We start from the raw sequence: 17,384 nt of genomic DNA on the forward strand, positions 1-17,384 counted from the left end.
GAGTTTTGTTTGTGAGTGAGATGGTGCTCAGTAGGGAACGTGTTGCTGACTTAATTTCCTGATGTGTCTTTAATCATACTGCCTTTTTACCATGGGTAGTCAAAACAACACTCATCAACTTACTTTCTCTTTATTTCTTACTTTTAGCTGGCGCATTGGTTGAATGTAATTCTCTGATTAATTACTCAGAGTGGGACAAACTCAAATGAATGTCATTTGTGTGTGTTTGCATGCTGTTTGAGGGTTTAGAAGAAGCAGTTTGTCTGCTAAGGCTGATCTAGCTGAGCCAAATGCTGAATGTTTGTAAGTGTAAAATGTAAATGCTCTGTATTTGTATAGCGCCTTTCTAGTCTTTTTGACCACTCAGAGCACTTTTACACTACATCTGCATTCACCATTCACACACATTCATACACTAGCGGAACAGCCAACCCGCTCTTCCTCCTGAGCCACAGCCGCCCCCACGTCGTTGGATCACGGTAGAAAAACCCCTTAAACATTTAAATATCTCCACTATCTCCATATCTATTACATCATAGCTAATAGCATGGCTAACTAGCTAACATCAGCTAGCAGTTAGCATTTAGCCTACTTTAGTAAAAAGTATCTGTCCATCAGGAAACTCTGTGAATCACCTTGGTACTGTACTAGCCTTAAATAATTAAAAACATCTTTATGACCGGTCCAAATAGTAGCACATTTGTTGATGTCAGAGGAATTATTCATGACAGTTATAATGGTGCCATGACAGCCAAAACCATCCATGACAGTATAATATGTGAACATAGAAAGCTAAATAGTTTCTTTAGGTTTGATGAATAATCCTTCCAGGGGACAGAAGTGTTGCATGTAAATCTCTCCCTCTCTCTCCCTCTCTCCCTCAGCCTTGGTGTAATTTCATGAATGTTGAATAGAAATGAAAGTGTAGGATTTCTGATCTTCAATTATACACATACCTCCTCTGTTTCTGTTCTCCTGCCTGTCTCCGTGACAGGGCCTTCATCAAGGCGAATTAATAATCAGGTCGGATGGAAAGAAAGACAAGGAGCCAGCAGCTCAGGGAGGCAGATGAGAGAGCGAGCTTTGATCCTCCCTCTCCATCACCTCCATGCTCTGTTTGTCTTTTTAATGTGTCACCAAGAACTTTATGAGTTCTTTGGGCCAGGAATGTGAAGAGGGAAGATGTACTTTGATCACATGGATGGTGCTTAGGGGACAACTTGGATGTCTTGGATGATGTTATTACTCCTGTATTTCAAACATTCTCACAGCTTCTTCTCAGAGGACGACCCTTCTCTCTTGTTTTTGTATAACGGGATGTTCACAGAGCGACCTGCACACTGGGATTTCTCCCAGTGCTCCTGGTGTCCAGTCCGACTATGTTTTGAATTAACAGCGGGGCTGGTGGGTGGTGGACGGTTGATCATTAACAAAACAAAAGTACTGAAACAGATATTTGGACCCAATGATGGCATTAAATGCAAAGGGGGGGATCACCAAAATGATTAGGATTCATTCACTGGTGACGACATGTCTGTACCGGTTCAGATCAATCCATTCACCAGAATGTATGTCAGAGGACCCTTCTTACTTTTTTCTGTGAGGCTTGCTTGTGAAAGTGTTCAAAGTTTGATCCACCAAACTCTTTTAAATGGACAAATTTGGCATAAATCGCCAGTCAGTATGTGCATATTTATGAGATTTGATCATTGGCATAATTGTCATATAAAGCTGTCTGTTCCCTTTCAGAGCTTTAAGATCTGTTTTCAGAAAAAGCAGATGAAAACTCTTTTAGCAGAGTCAGTAGTGTCAGAGGATCTAAAAACAGTTTGAAAATATTAATACAGGCTTCAGTTGCCAACAACGTGTCATCAGAGCAGCACTGCGATAGACAAAGGGGGAATTCTTTAAAGCAAAGCAGTCCCTGACTAACATACGAGGGGACGTGATGGTCATGGAGATATTAGACAAAGAATATCATAGCCTACAGTAGGTGAGGTCACACTGTTGGTGCAACAAAAGGATGATCCTGGACAGTGACTTGCATGTTGACCCTGAGGCAGCTGTCAGAGTGAGAATTTTACTCCTGTTTTACTCTATTTTCCTCCTATTTGCTGCTGTTATGATGATGATGATATGGTGAACAGAATTTTTAATTTTGATTTTATTTTATTAGATTTCGGTATCATATTTAAATTCCAAATTCATTTAGATGAAGACATTTTGTTTGTAAGAGAGAAATTGCCCTTTTAGAAATATAAAGGTAAAATCATGTTTCTCTACAGTCTAGGGCCTTCCACATAACAATTAATAGAGCTGGAAGTTGAAAAGCAAGAGTAATAGTACTGGCTGTTACATACTGATAACAATGATAAACTTGCCGCTTATATATACTTATATATCTGCACATATACTTCCAGAGACTGGATTGTGGGTAGCGATGAATTAATGTGAGCTCTTCTCTGTTCTTATTCACAGTGCTGAAATGCCAATCTCTGTTGTCGGAACACAGTGAACTGGCTATCCAGTTCCACCTGGAGTGTGTCTACACCAGTCTGACCTACTATGAGTACCAGCCAGCCAAGGAACACATCAAGAAAGCCCAGGAGCTCTCAGGGCTGAATATCAATATGACTGGTATGTAAAGTACCACAGCATCTGGTCTTGGATGATAATTGAGTCACTTTTAGAAAATGCATACTGTACATTCATAACAGGAGGCTCTAAACCCATATTGATGAAACCTTGATGAAAAATGTAACAACTGATTGCATCTGCTCAATCAAGGTGCTCTTGGCAAACGGACCCGTTTCCAGCAGAAATACTTGGCTCAGCTCATCCTTGAGGTCAAGAGAAAGCAGGGCCAGCCAGGCCAGATGGATGATGAGACCAGTCCCACCCCTACACCTCAAGCTAGCTTGCCCAAGGTATGAGTTTCTGTTGTCGTCTTTTAGAATCAGAAACAGGTTTATTGTAATGGCCACTACAGCTCTGTGCAAGATGGTGCTGGGAGCTAATCAAAGTTACATAATGTTTTCAAAAAAATAATTTTCTGCATTTGACAATGTCTTGTTCCCATGTAGCTATATCTTTACCTTCAGGGCATGTCTATCAAATAAATTTACATAAAGCAACACACACACACTCCGGCAGAATGGGCTTTCATATAACAACAAAGCTAACACTAGCTGTGCCACTGCTGCAGTATAAAGTTCCACAAAACGCTACTCGTGTTTTTTTTATGTTGCTACTACTCTTGTTATTTAGTTGGCTTTAAAGGAGGCTTAACGTTCACACAGTTTCTCTTGGTTGCCCCTCAGGATTACAACATTAGTCCAGAATTGCCCAGCCTACTCACAATACTCACTCAGTGGTCATCTGCCCTCTTGGCCTGCGGGTCTTGGCTGTCTTTTCCCATTTATCTTAAGGATCCTGTTGAAGGTCTCCAGGACACCTCTGTAAAACTTTCATGCATAGTAACAAAAACTGGCAACATTGAAATTCATAACAGTGGAATGATTCGGTTTCTGTTGGAATCAGAGGGTAATTGAGCAAAGGCACCATCGATGCGTCGTTTAAGAAGTAGGCTACTTTTGCTTGGCGGCAAACGTCAGACCAACATCCACAGACCAACAACCAGACAACTGCTTTACCAACACAAACATCACCCGAGTGCTACAAGTTATACTAAGGTGCAGCTCCCCGACACCCAGTTAACTCATGACTGCGACATTACAACACAAACTCACAGGAACAACAAACGCACCTGTGTACATTTTCAGCTGAGGACTGCTTACTTTGGCTAGCCTTCAACTCAACAGTCAATCATGATTTCAATTAAATGCTAAAGTTGTTGTTACTGTTACCTTGTCTGTGGTCAGCTGGCAGAACACCGGCTGCTTTCTGATCAGATACCGTCGTGCTGTTGCCGAGGCGACAAAAGTTTCGTTTTACGGTGGACGGACTGTGACACAGACAGAGTGGTTGTTTTCTCTAGCTTGAAATAATCCCATACTTTGGACACTTTCTTCTTTGTCCCTCGCTATTCTCTCTCTTCCTCCACTTTGCAAACAGCTCCGTTATAATCACGTTGTGTTGACAGCGTAAGCGCGATGTGCGACAGTAATAAATGTCCGTGTAAAACAGTGTGCTATGTAGTTATATGGATTAAACGAAGCTTACAATTTAGTAATCGATTTAATCGATGAATTGTTTCAGCCCTAAAGGCACCTCGTGCATGGCTGTGACTTCAACTGCAGGCTCGTCCTCTCTCAGCTGCATTTCTAAGCTAATATAGCTTGTAACACTGATTGGACGTCAACATAAAATGTGCTAAATTGTCCCTTTTAAGAAATGATCTAGTCTAAACTCTGCTCTCTAAAGATGGAGCTCCTGTTGGTCCGCTCTAATTCACCTAGCAGCAATCTGACATCTTTGGTAGGTTAGAGATGATCTTGCCCAGAACCAAGTGTTTGAGATCACCCTAAGATCTGCCTTTTCTGCTAACCAGGATCTTCAACAGGGGCAAATAATTTGTAATACCCTGCATCATCAGCAGAGGGACACATCCACCACTGGACCCTTAATACCATATGAAGCCCGTTGCTATTGTCAATGTAATGGCATCCCCGTGCAACACACTCCACTCTATCTCCATATTTCTCTTGTTTTAAAACCATCATGTGACTGCAAACATTGCCTAGCTAATTGTGATCCTGTGGGTGAGTGAGTTTAACCAACAGCTCATAGAGAAGCTTTGTATCTAAAAATGCCAAGAGAAAACCAAAGCATCACATTTTGTGTAGCTGTACTCTACAAGAATCCATCTTTACATAGTAATCAAGTACATGTGTACCTGTTCAGCAAATCTGTGATAATCCTTCGTTAATCAGTTCAACAATGTAAATTCACTTCCCTCAAAGTATTCACTACATATATTATATGAGTCAATTCAAATCAGATTTATTGGCATGAATGTATAACAACAATATTGCCAAAGCTATAAATAAATTACATAATAACAATTAATTTCATACATTTCATTAGATAAGTAAATAAAACAGCAAAAGTTGTTTGTGTGTGTTAATAAAAAATAAAAGAATAATAATAAAAAATATATAAATAGAAATTACGTAAAATAAATGTTAAAAGTAAATAAATAAAACAATAAGCGTGTGTGTGTGTGTGTGTGTGTGTTAGAAAATGAAAATAATATCTTTAATTAAAATAAATAACACTAAGTGTGTGTGTTTAAAAAAAAAAGTGTGAGTGTATTAATAGACAAAAAATAAGAAATTAATTAATTAAAAAACAACTAAAAAATCAGTATCAAATGTGAAATTTAAAAACAAAATACAAATAAAGAAACAATTACTAAAATATCAAACAATCAAATTAATAATTATTTGAAAATTAGTACAATTATTTATCAGTCTGAGTTTCCACTGGTTGTCCTCACTTCATGGCATGAGGAGACATATTTTGCAGCAATAATTTGACATTTGGGCATTTCTCCCAGTAAATAGGGGAGTTTCTGTGTGTCTGATATACATTTGAATTCGGGGTATATTTGGGAAATGTTTGCAAAGTGTTTTTGTCTTAGTGTAGAGTCTCTCCTCTTGTGGTAGCCAGCTCTGTCTGTGACAACCCTTTTCTATGGCCAGGCTGTGTTCACTCAGTCTGTATGTTGTCAACATTTTTCTTAGTTTAGGACATTTTATTGTGCTCAGTCTGAGTCTGTACAGACAGACTGCAACCTGACTGGCTGGTGGAGGAATGCAACTGCACAGCGTTAATTCTAGTGGTTTACAAAGAAAGGTTGAGAGCATCTTGGTTTTAAAACAATGTTAAAACAGACATCCACACATACAGACTGTCTGAAGTTGTCACAATGGTAAGCCTAATTCACAAACATTTACGCACGTCAGTCAGTGCAGTTGCTATTGAAAACATTTTTTGTTGCTATGTTATTGTATGATTTGGTCTTATGGGAAAAAATACATTTGATACATGCATGACTATCCATCAGAGACATTTTGAGAGGTCTTTACACATCTTTTAAACAATACCCACGCAGGTTAAATTTCCTTCCAATTCTGTTGCTGCCATCTACTAATCCGCACATATTAGAAAAGCAGGATTCTGGTCTGAGAGAGCTATTCTAGGCCTTATCACTCCTACTTGGGTTTCTTCATATTTATACTACACACAAAAATTCTACATGGTTCTAAAATATCTTAAAACTAAACTTTGTGAACCACGCAGAATTCCTGCTAACAACAGCCACCATAGCCACAAAAGATGGCCACCCCAAGAACTGTTACCAACATGAAACCCAACACAAATCATTGGAACAATGACTCATAAAGCTATCAATCAGAGCATGCATAACCTTCACCAAGGCTGCACAATCCTAAACATTTCAATAATGACCAGGAATATTGGGACTATGTCGCACATCAGGTATTCAACATTGAAGTGATTGATATTCTTGGTTAGTTTTATAGCCCTTTGAATTAGTCATGTAGCTGTAGTGCTATCTTTGGGAGAATGCCATAACATTTTGCACTGAAGCTGTTCTTGAGGCTCATGGTAGCCTTACTCCATACTGAGTCACTGTAAATTAAACCACAGGTACTCTGTATATGGATGTAGTGATTCTTTAAACTGACTGTTAGCTTATCAGTGAAAATTAGATAAAACATGAGCCATCCACTAAGCAGCATGCATGAAGGATTCAGTCTTGGAAGTTGAATGTCTCATGGTAGTTTTCATTTAAAGGTTTTGGCTGCAAGCAATTTCTCAAAATGTAGTCATGCTTAATCCAAAAAAACATGCTGGCACACTTAGCAGCTCTTTGTTGTTTTCATGTGCCATGGTTCATGACTGCAGCATGTATGTACACATCTGACTCCATGTGTGTTTCCATGCTTACAGGACTACAGTCTGTCTGATGACACCGTGCTGGATAAGCTCAATTTAGCGGAGCCAAATCAGTATGAGCTGCCTGACCTCAGCGCAGAGGAGCAGGCCGTCATCCTGGGCATCTGGTAAGTCCTTAACCTCCGAGCTTAGCACTGTTTGTGCAGCATTCTGTTGAGTTGTTAAAACATAGTGAGATTAAAGGCTGTATGAGTTCTTCACAAGGAGACTGCGTGTATGTTGTGTTAATCTACCGGTTGTGTAACCTGAACTTCGGGAAAAACTTGAGGTTTATACGTTTATCTGTTACATGAGGAGAGACACCACCTCCTTTTACCTAATATGTCACTCTGACTTGCTAACTTGCTATCTTGAAAAAGATGTTTTACATGGTCATATTGCTGGACAACCTGATTAACGGTTGGTCATATTTAGTTTCCCCTTTGTTTTTTTTTACTTTGTTTACATTTGTTATAATAACTTGTTAGAAGAGAAAACCTGCTGTCTGGGAGCCTCACCTGTAGGCAAAGGCTTTGGTGTAGTGCGACATATTAGCAGTGGGCGTGAATCTCAGATTAACTGTTTTGTAAAGTTACAAAAGTTGTTAGATATGTGGAGTTAAGACAACTGACTTTACCTCAAGACTGTTAAAATGACAATTTCACCCTGTCCAGATATAGAACCTCTCCCTGAACTAGGAATATCAAGTTGGACAGAGGCCATAAACTAAGGCCTCCAAAATGGATCTCCACAAACACACACAGGCACACACAGGCACACACAGGCACACACAGGCACACACAGGCACACACAGGCACACACAGGCACACACACACACACACACACACACACATACACGCGTACCTATCCAACAGTGCACCGTCGGAGTAAACTGCCAAGTGTGGACCTGTGTTTCCAGTCCTTTTGAAGTAAAATAAATATAATACAAAATTTACTTTTACTGTCTTTTAACATAATATTACTGCAAATTTGCTTTTTTTGGCTTTTTAAAGAAATTGCCAAGAGGGGACTTAGATCCTTAAACGATAGCTACCTATCCAAGAGGGGACCTCCATTGTTATGCAGTGGAACTGTCTGTGCTCATTCTCACCTAATGAGTGTTTTTACCTTCAAAGACTTTCTTTGTTTCTTTCAAAAATGGATAATTTAACTTTAATGTGAGCGATGTGTAAACATTTCACCGTGATCCAAACTTTAATCACTTTAACTGAAAATAAATAAACTTTAAACTTTAATTCAGAAGTAACTTTGCTGCATGCATTGATATCAAGCACTACAGTATTACCAACAAAAATTACTTGATCTAGGTTTCAAATACCGTTTAAATAATAATAAAATATCTTATTACACTAGTGCACTTATTTTAACTTTCTCTTAGGGGAATTCATATTCTTCTGTGTGGGATGGTCATTTTTATGACCTGTGTGGAATGGTGATATATGCATTTTAAAGAGTTACTTTGTATTTGCTCTTAATAACTGAATCTTAGACTGGTTTTGAATCACACATCCACTACACTCTGTTAAGGCTATTTGGATATCTTTAGGGGCTAAAGTCATTTATGAATATAATGAGGTCAGACAACAGATAATGAGTTATCCTTTTTCTAATAAGGATAATTTGACATTCAAACTATAGCATGTATGACAAACGAAAGCAAAAACAATAATACTTATGAGAAAAATATAATCTCAACTAAGCAGTCTATTGACACATGATTTGATAATATGCTTTTGAAACAAAACTTAAAGGCTCAGCAATAGTAGATTTCCTAACTAGTATTAAGCTTCAGACTGTAAGATAAAAGGCTACCCAAATAAATTGATGTCCTGATGGGTTTTCATCAGGAATGCATGGTATTTTCATGTTTGCATTAGGCCTACAGAAAAAAGGTCCACACTTGTATGGCATTTAATGACATGAATCCACTGTTGGTTGCTACATAACAACACATGTCCCCTCTTAGATAGTATGGAGCAACAGTCACACTCCAACATCCAGCATCAATAATTATTCCGCATGATTTGTTATGTTTTTGTAATGAAATATAAAGTCTCAGCTTTAATGGATGGCTTAAACATTTTCACTCTTGACACTGTATTATAATGAAGGGCTGCCCACAAGTTTAGGGAGTCATAAGTAAAACTTTACCAACTTAAACCTTCAAGAGCCTGAAGTTTGATCCTCCACCTGAGAAGCTGCTGTCCTTTGCTAAGAAATGTGTAACCCACATTACCCATGAGAAAAAGACTATTACCGATGACATGACATCCAGAGGCAAAGTCGATCCCTTGTTGAAGTGTGGAATGAAAATGCTGGTTTAGTTACAGACTTGCAAGCTTCGATGTACCTGTGTACTTTATGGACAAGCCCTAATATAAAGGGCTACCCAAATTAATTCATGAAGCATTAATGTCCTGATGAGTTTTCATCAGGAATGCATAATATTTACTGGTCCGCATTGCCTACAGAAAAAAAGGTCCACACTTGTATGGCATTAAATGACAGGAGTCCACTGTTGGTTGCTACATAACGACACATGTCCCCTCTTAGATAGTATGGAGCAACAGTCACACTCCAACATCATTAAATATTCCTCAAGCATGATTTGTTATTATTGTTTTGTAATGAAATATGATGTCTCAGCTTTAGTTGATGGCTTAACCATTTTCAATCTTGACACTGCATCAAAATGAAGGGCTGCCCACAAGTCAGGAGAGTCATAAGTACTTTAAGATAAATAAATAAAAAGTAGGAACAACATGGTCAGCAGCAAGATACTTTGTATAATTTTTTATTAATTGCTAAAAACATATTTATTAAGTTTTACTAGACCTTTGAAATGGTTTAGCCCCCAAATCTTCCAAATATGATATTGACCAATTAGGACATGATTTTAATCAATTTTACAATGTACTTGTTTCTTTAATCTATATTTATAGGTGTGCATTTTGTTTGTTGATTTGCATTACAGAAATGTCCACTGTTGGCTGGTATATAATGACACAAGTTCCCTCTTAGATAGCATGAATCGACACTCACACTGCAACATGGATGAGTAAAAAAGAAATGTATGATTCTTAAAAGAAAATTATAATGTAACCTAAATAGAATCTTTAGTTATACTTGTAAATAAGGTCTATTGTTATGTAACAAGTAATAGTTTCCAAATAACTCTCAATTAAGTCTTTTCCAACTCATAATATGTTCTTCATTCAAAAGTATTGCTCATAACTAGTTCACTGGTATTTGACGCTTATTGACCCACACACATTCCCTATTCTGAACTTGCCTCCTTTCTCCAAACAAAACATTAAAGCAAAAAACTTTACCAACTTAAAAATTCAAGAGCCTGAAGTTTGATCCTCCACCTGAGAAGCTGCTGTCCTTTGCTAAGAAATGTGTAACCCACATTACCCATGACAAAAAGACTATTACCGATGACACATTAAATGACAGGAATCCACTGTTGCTACATAGGGCACATGTCCCCTCTTAGATCCTATGGAGCAACAGTCACACTCCAACATCATTAAATATTCCTCAAGCATGATAAATAAATTTAAATTAGGAAGTAAATGGTCAGCAGGAAGATTCTTAATGTTCTTTTTTTATTTGCTAAAAACAGATTTATTATGAACTTTCACCAGCCCTTTGAAAGGATTTAGCCCCCCAATTTTCCCAGTATATTGACCAATTATGACAATCACAGGATTTCAATCAATTTTACAATGTACATGTATCTTTAATCTATATGTAACGGAATGCATTTTGTTTGTTGTTTTGCATTACAAAAATGTCCACTGTTGGCTGGTACATAATGACACAAGTTCCCTCTTAGATAGCATGGATTGACACTCACACTCCAGCATGAATAAATAAAAAGAAATTGATAATTTCTAAGAGAAACTTATAATTTAAACTAAATATAATCTGTAGTTACTTGGGGTTTGAAGAGACACTAAGTTTACAAGACTAGGCGAGACACAATATTGGGTGCAAGTGTGAAATGTTAAGTAGTTCAAGTTCAAAGGCCTAACGATCATCATTGGTCGCAAGAAACCCTCCCCACACTGCAGACAATCAGACACAGATTCTCACTGCAGACAATCAGACACACGTTCACACCCCTCACCTGCTCCAGGTCACCTCTCAGAGACCGCACTCACACTTTCTCCAGGATTTTGTATTTAGCTTAACTCTGCATTGGATGCTAATTCATAACACAGTTTCCTACAACCACAAAAAGAAAACGGTAGAAATATATGTAGACATATGTTTAGTAAAAGTGCCCAAACACCCAATTCTAATAAAAATCTGATGATGGTACAGCCAAAGAGAGAAAATAAATACAGGAGAGAGGAGATGCATGCTAATAAGCCACAGGTTTGATTAGAACTGGGCCACTGCAGTAAGAACTCATTTGTGTATGGTGCACATGCTCCTGAAGACACACGCTCATAAACTGAAAGTTTCTTGCTCTCTTCTCTCTTAACTTTGACCCTCAATTTACTGTATACTGCACTATAATGGCCACTCTACATTTTGGGTTTCAACAATACGCTTAAAAGAAATGTATGCCAGTTTGTATAGCATATTTACAATATTGGTAAGCCTGAGAGAAGTTCTCACCACTGTTAAATTATAGTATCCCTGACACAAGTGGCATGTAACACAAAATAAATTAAACACTCAATAAACACAATTAAGGCAAATAAAACAGAAGCCTTTTAACTACATAGCCTAAATACCTATGGTAGAAGCACAAAAAGCAAGGACAAATGACCAAATAATAAAAATCTGAGCAAGATAATAAGGCATTATGTTGGTTCTGAGACAGGCTGTAGGTAACTCCACCACTACACTTAATGTACGTAGAAGTTTAAATTCATCAGAAGAGAGTGACCTAGAATTTGAATGACTATGAATGCCTGGTTACATTCATTGTAAGCCTTACATATTAAATGATTCCCACTGCTTGTAAACCTTTTCAGTGACTTTAAGCATTGTTGATCATGTGTCAGACCAATCAGAGAGACCATCAGTCTTCCTTTTTTGAGATAGATTTCCATCCAAATACACTATATGGACAAAGGTGCTACCCCTGTCCTAATAAATTTGGTAGGGGCTGTGTTTTCATGGGTTGTTAAGGGAAATCTTGCCTATGGATTTAGAATGGGATGTCATAAAAGTAATGCGTAGGTGTTGCTGTATTTTTGTCCATACTAGTGTAATAAATTAACTCCATATTATACACAATCGCTTTAAAATTAATTTGGTGATATTTTAAAAGTTATTCAACCCCATTATTTGGGGGGTGTACTAAATCGCACATATGTATGGTTATTATACTAATTCTTAGTAGATGTTTTCTGGTATAAAACACCTTATTTAGCTACTTTTTGTGAGTAGCTTGTAACATAGGGTACAATTTTCAACAAAAGTGGAGTATTGTCATCCGCTCTTTACAGTTTCAAAATATCTCCCACAAGACTCCAGAGAAGTTGCATTACAAAGGCCAAGTCACTGGTTTGCGATCTTGACGCCCTAACGACCATCGTCAGCAACAAGAAACCATCCCCCACGCTGCACACAATGGAGAACAATGACTGAAACTTCACAACCCTCACCCAAGATGACTTCTCAGAGACAGCTCTCAACATTTCAACCTTAAAACATTTGTGAATCACATAGGCTCTAGTCACTTAAATGTAGAGGATTCTTTTAAATCTACATCATTAACTGAAGACATGTGTAACTCTTTCTAAAAAATCCACAACAATACCTTCAAGCAGTATGTCTGACATGTCTACCACAGTAAACAAAAGTAAATCAAACCTATATCTAATTGCCAGAGAACATTTGCATTACTATGCCAGCAGTAGTTAGCATTTGATGTCTTATCCTAAGAACCAATCACTGTCCAGATAGCTAGTCAGGATTGTGTATATATATTCTGGGCTCCTCAGAGAAGGTGCATGGCAGTCTTTGGTGTCTTGTGGAAGTGTTGACAAGTATGCAGTTTTTTGAAGGAGAAAACCAACTTTAAAATTTCTTTACTATTACTAATAGTAGTCATCCATTTATCTGTCTATCTTAACGGTATGTAGACATATTTCACCTGTGTTGTTCTTTTGAAAAACTTTTTCATCTTTCCATCCTGAAGACCAAAGCGAGAGGTAAGTTGAACATTTTTACCAATACCCCTTGTATGTTTTCATCAAGGCTGTTTGTAACTAAACTATCAAATTTAAATATAACATATATATATATATATATATATATATATATATATATATATATATATATATATATATAGTATTGTATAACATAGTATATTCTGACTGTATCAGATTGTACAGATAGTTTGTTATTGTATATTGATTGCTTAGTGTGTAAATATTTTTACACCTATGTAGAATGTTACCTGTATATTGTATATAGGGTGTATATAGTATGAATATTATTTATACTAATACATAGAATTTTAACTGATTCTACTTTTATTGTATTTTATTCCTTACATTCCTATACATATATGTACACAGAAAAAGTACTGATAGCTTATATTGTTTTACAAAGTCACCCAAGTTATCATGCTGTTCTTCTCATTGTATAAACAATAATCTTAAATTAACTTGTTATAAGTCAAGACACCATATGATGTATAATATATTGTAAAACATTTCACTGGAAAATGAGAACCAGAAGGTTTTTCCTAAAAAGGAAGCCTTGCAACTTCACTGCATCTGAGAAAGAAAAAGCCAAATTTCAGAAAGGATTCATCTACAAGGAGAAAGGTATTAGATCAGAACATAAGATTCTCTATTCAATACTGTATTTAACTACAACTTTCTTGGTTGCTAATGAATTATAAGGAAATGGAGCATTGTTAAGTGTGTGCATAGTATTATACACTATATATAGTTATATGTTGCCATGTAAGGTGCAACCTGAAAATGGTTTAAAGGCATAGCTTGATTTTGTGTTCAGATATGAGAACAATATTGATCTTGTCATTCAACTCTCAGCAAGTCAGTCAAGCTAAGCAGGCAACAATTAAAATAAGAAATACCCACTGCCATCATACATAGTGTACATTTTGTGTGTATTATATAAATGTAGATACAAATCCAAACCCTTAGGGTGACATTGCATAAGATCCTCATCGAGTGTTAGAATGCTGAGATAGTGTTGGTCGTTCATGGAATTTGATGACAGACAGACTGACAGATAATTCATTTATTCAGTATAAAAATCACCACCAAAAACACTGAGCCAGGAGAATTCTTGCAGGAATATATTTGAAGACACATCACTGACTCCAAAGAAGGGGCCCGGTTCTGAGAGTACTCCTTGTTATGGTACTAAAGAAGTCCTCAACGATTACACAGTGGCATTAAAGTACTATAAAACAAATGTCTGGGTTTGATAACAAACCGATTCTCTATTCCCTCAACAGCCCAGGACCTCCACATCCAGCATCTTCACCACCAAGATTGTCTGAGACCAGCCAGCCGGACAGCTGCTGCAAGAATCGTTTAGCATCCTCAAATAATTTCTGCACAAACTGTCAGGAACCATCTCAGGGAATCTCATCTGCATGCTCGTCATCCTCTTTGGGGTCTCGACCTGACTGCAGTTTGCCATCATAACCGACTTGAGTGGGCAAATGCTCACATACGATGGCGTCTGGCACTTTGGAGAGGTGTTCTCTTCATGGATGAATCCCAGTTTTCACTGTGCAGAGCAGATGACGTGTGATGGCTTCGTGTGGGTGAGCGGTTTGTTGATGTCCTAGTTGTGGATCGAGTGGCCCATGGTGGCGGTGGGGTTATGGTATGGGCAGGTGTTTCACGGACAACAAACACAGGTGCATTTTATTGATGGCATTTTGAATGCATAGAGATACCATGACGAGATCCAGAGGCCCATTGTTGTGCCATTCATCCACAACCATCACCTCATGTTGCAGCATGATAATGCACGGCCCTATGTTGCAAGGATTACAATTCCTGGAAGCTGAAAACATCCCATTTCTTGCATGGCCAGCATACTCACCGGAGGAATTGGGGCAAAAACAAAAGTGTTGCGTTTATAATTTTGTTCAGTGTAAGAACACAGAAGAGGGTGGGCACATGAGGAACTTTCAGTTTAGGAGTTTGTGTGTGTCTTAGCTTAAAAGCACATTCAATAAAGTTTGCTTCAACATAGTTCTGTATATTTTGTACTGTTTTCTATTTGTGGTTGAACAACTTGTGTTATGAATAGCCATCCAACGTTGTGATGGTTCTGAGATGATCTATAGGTAACTCATCACTATTTCAATGGCTATTAAAATCACTAACACACATTTAAACTGTACATGCTAAAGAAAGAAGTTGAAAATACTGAGATGTAAAAATCTATAAAGACAAATACCTGCCAAATATCAGTGTGAACTTAATGCAGCACTGGTTGTGTGTTCTCCAGTTGATGCAAACTCTAAGTTCCATTGTTACGATGCTGCACCATTTGACAGCCCTCAAATATGCTTCTCTATTCGCCAACAAATGTTTAACCCCACATTTCAAAAAGCTACAATGAGAACATTGCTGGTGACACTTTTCTAAAAAACAAAAACAACAACACTACAGCTTATATATTTGGTTTAGATTATAATTTTCGAATGTCCATTTTGCTTATTTCATATTATTTGTAAAGTGTGTCTGAATGTCTCTGTGGACCTTTCTCTAAGGCTAAGAACAAATGTACTGCCGAAGCATTTTAGAAAGATTTTCAATTTTTCAGAGACAGGCTTCATTTAGCCCCTTAATTACCACATCATAAAACCTAAACACGCACATATGAACTTGTTCATTTGTAGCTAAACTAACCTTTTCAACATTTCACACTTTAGTTTGACATGATGTGATTTCAACTGTATAGCTCATCTCGGCCACACCTACTGACTACCAGTTATGCACAGCGTTCTAACTTTTTCAGCTGTATTCTAAAACTAACATAGCTATCCTTATTAGCTAGGCTCCTTACATGCTTGCTGATAACTTTTTTGAAGGTGGGTCTCCGACATTGACAACATTGTGTTGGATAGATTTGTGCAGCGGTGTTTAGGAAACTAACTATTCAATTGACAGACAGGTCTGTTGTCAATGTGTTTGCGAGCAACAACTTCCTAAATATAGATTTAGGACACATACAAACACTGGTCATGTATCATGATAATTAACAGCATTAAATCCATTGATTAAAAATTAAGAGATCTTGCAGCTGACCTTTGTATTCATTTTGTTTTTACTTTCACTTTTTTGTGCTTTTAAAATACTCATTCTGCTGTCTACTGGGTAGTCTATCATTTTAGTAGTCTGAAGCTTGAAACAATTTAGGAATTTCACTAAAACTCAGCCTTTGTATTTTGTTGAAAATAACTTCAATAAAAACTCAGGCTTTATATTTTCTTACAATAACAGATTATACCAAATAAAGACACTCTGTAATTAGTTTCTTCTCATAAGTATGATTAAATTTGCTTATTTATTTTTTTCTCACAAGTTGGAGTGTGATTATCGCTCCATGCTATCTAAGAGGGAACTTGTGTCATCATGTACAAGAGAACAGTGGACTCCTGTCGTTCCACACAGTGCAAGTGTGGTCCCTTTTTCTGTAATTCAAATCAATAAATAAAATGCATTTCTGTAAGTGTAGACTAAGCACATAGATATGATGACAAAATGTATTGACATTCAGTGGTTGTGAAAACTGGTCAGTTTGGTGTTTTAGGACTGAACAAGTTTAAAGCTGTAGTCAAAGTCTGATGTGAAATACTTTTTAACAATTAATTAAAACTGAATAGAAAGTATCGTACCTCTAATCATTTAATTAATAATTCAACTCTGGTTGTTTTTCTATTTTTGTTCCTTTTTTTGGAATCTACAATTCATTTTACTCTCCAGGCCTTCAGTGTAGCCCTTTATTTTAATACATGTTGATCTTAAAACACAAGACATCCACTAAAACTCAGCCTTTATATTTTGTTTTAAAAGAATGTATAGAAAATAAAGAGACTATTTAGTTAGTTTATTTTGTCTCAAAAGTATGATTAAATTTGCTTATTTATTATTTTCACACAAGTTGGAGTGTGATTATCGCTCCATGCTATCTAAGAGGGAACTTGTGTCATCACCTACAAGCGAACAGTGGACTCCTGTCGTTCCACACAGTACAAGTGTGGTCCCTTTTTCTGTAATTCAAATGCATATCTTTAAGTGTAGACTAAGCACACAAATATAATGAAAAAAAAATGTATTGATGTCCAGTGCTTGTGAAAGCTGGCCAGGTTAGTATTTTGGGACAGAACAAGTTTAAAGCTCTAGATGTCAAATGTCAAATATTTTTTTTAATTAATACATTTTTTTTATAATGAATTAAAACCGTAAAGAAAG

The 17,384-nt window shown here is 37.1% G+C and overlaps 1 protein-coding gene across 1 annotated transcript in view; it reads left to right on the top strand.

Annotated features, from left to right (window-relative positions):
* The window catches only part of ttc27 (tetratricopeptide repeat domain 27), a 98,246-nt gene that overhangs the window by 27,131 nt on the left and 53,731 nt on the right, over positions 1 to 17,384 (top strand). Inside the window, 3 exon segments of the mRNA XM_038737733.1 lie at positions 2,479 to 2,637; positions 2,788 to 2,927; positions 6,937 to 7,049. Of these exon segments, the coding sequence (XP_038593661.1) occupies positions 2,479 to 2,637; positions 2,788 to 2,927; positions 6,937 to 7,049 (412 nt within the window).

Source organism: Micropterus salmoides, unplaced genomic scaffold (assembly GCF_014851395.1).
Source record: "Micropterus salmoides isolate LMB-PRFRI ecotype aquatic unplaced genomic scaffold, ASM1485139v1 Ms_hic_scaffold_22, whole genome shotgun sequence".
In the NCBI taxonomy this organism is placed as follows: domain Eukaryota; kingdom Metazoa; phylum Chordata; class Actinopteri; order Centrarchiformes; family Centrarchidae; genus Micropterus; species Micropterus salmoides.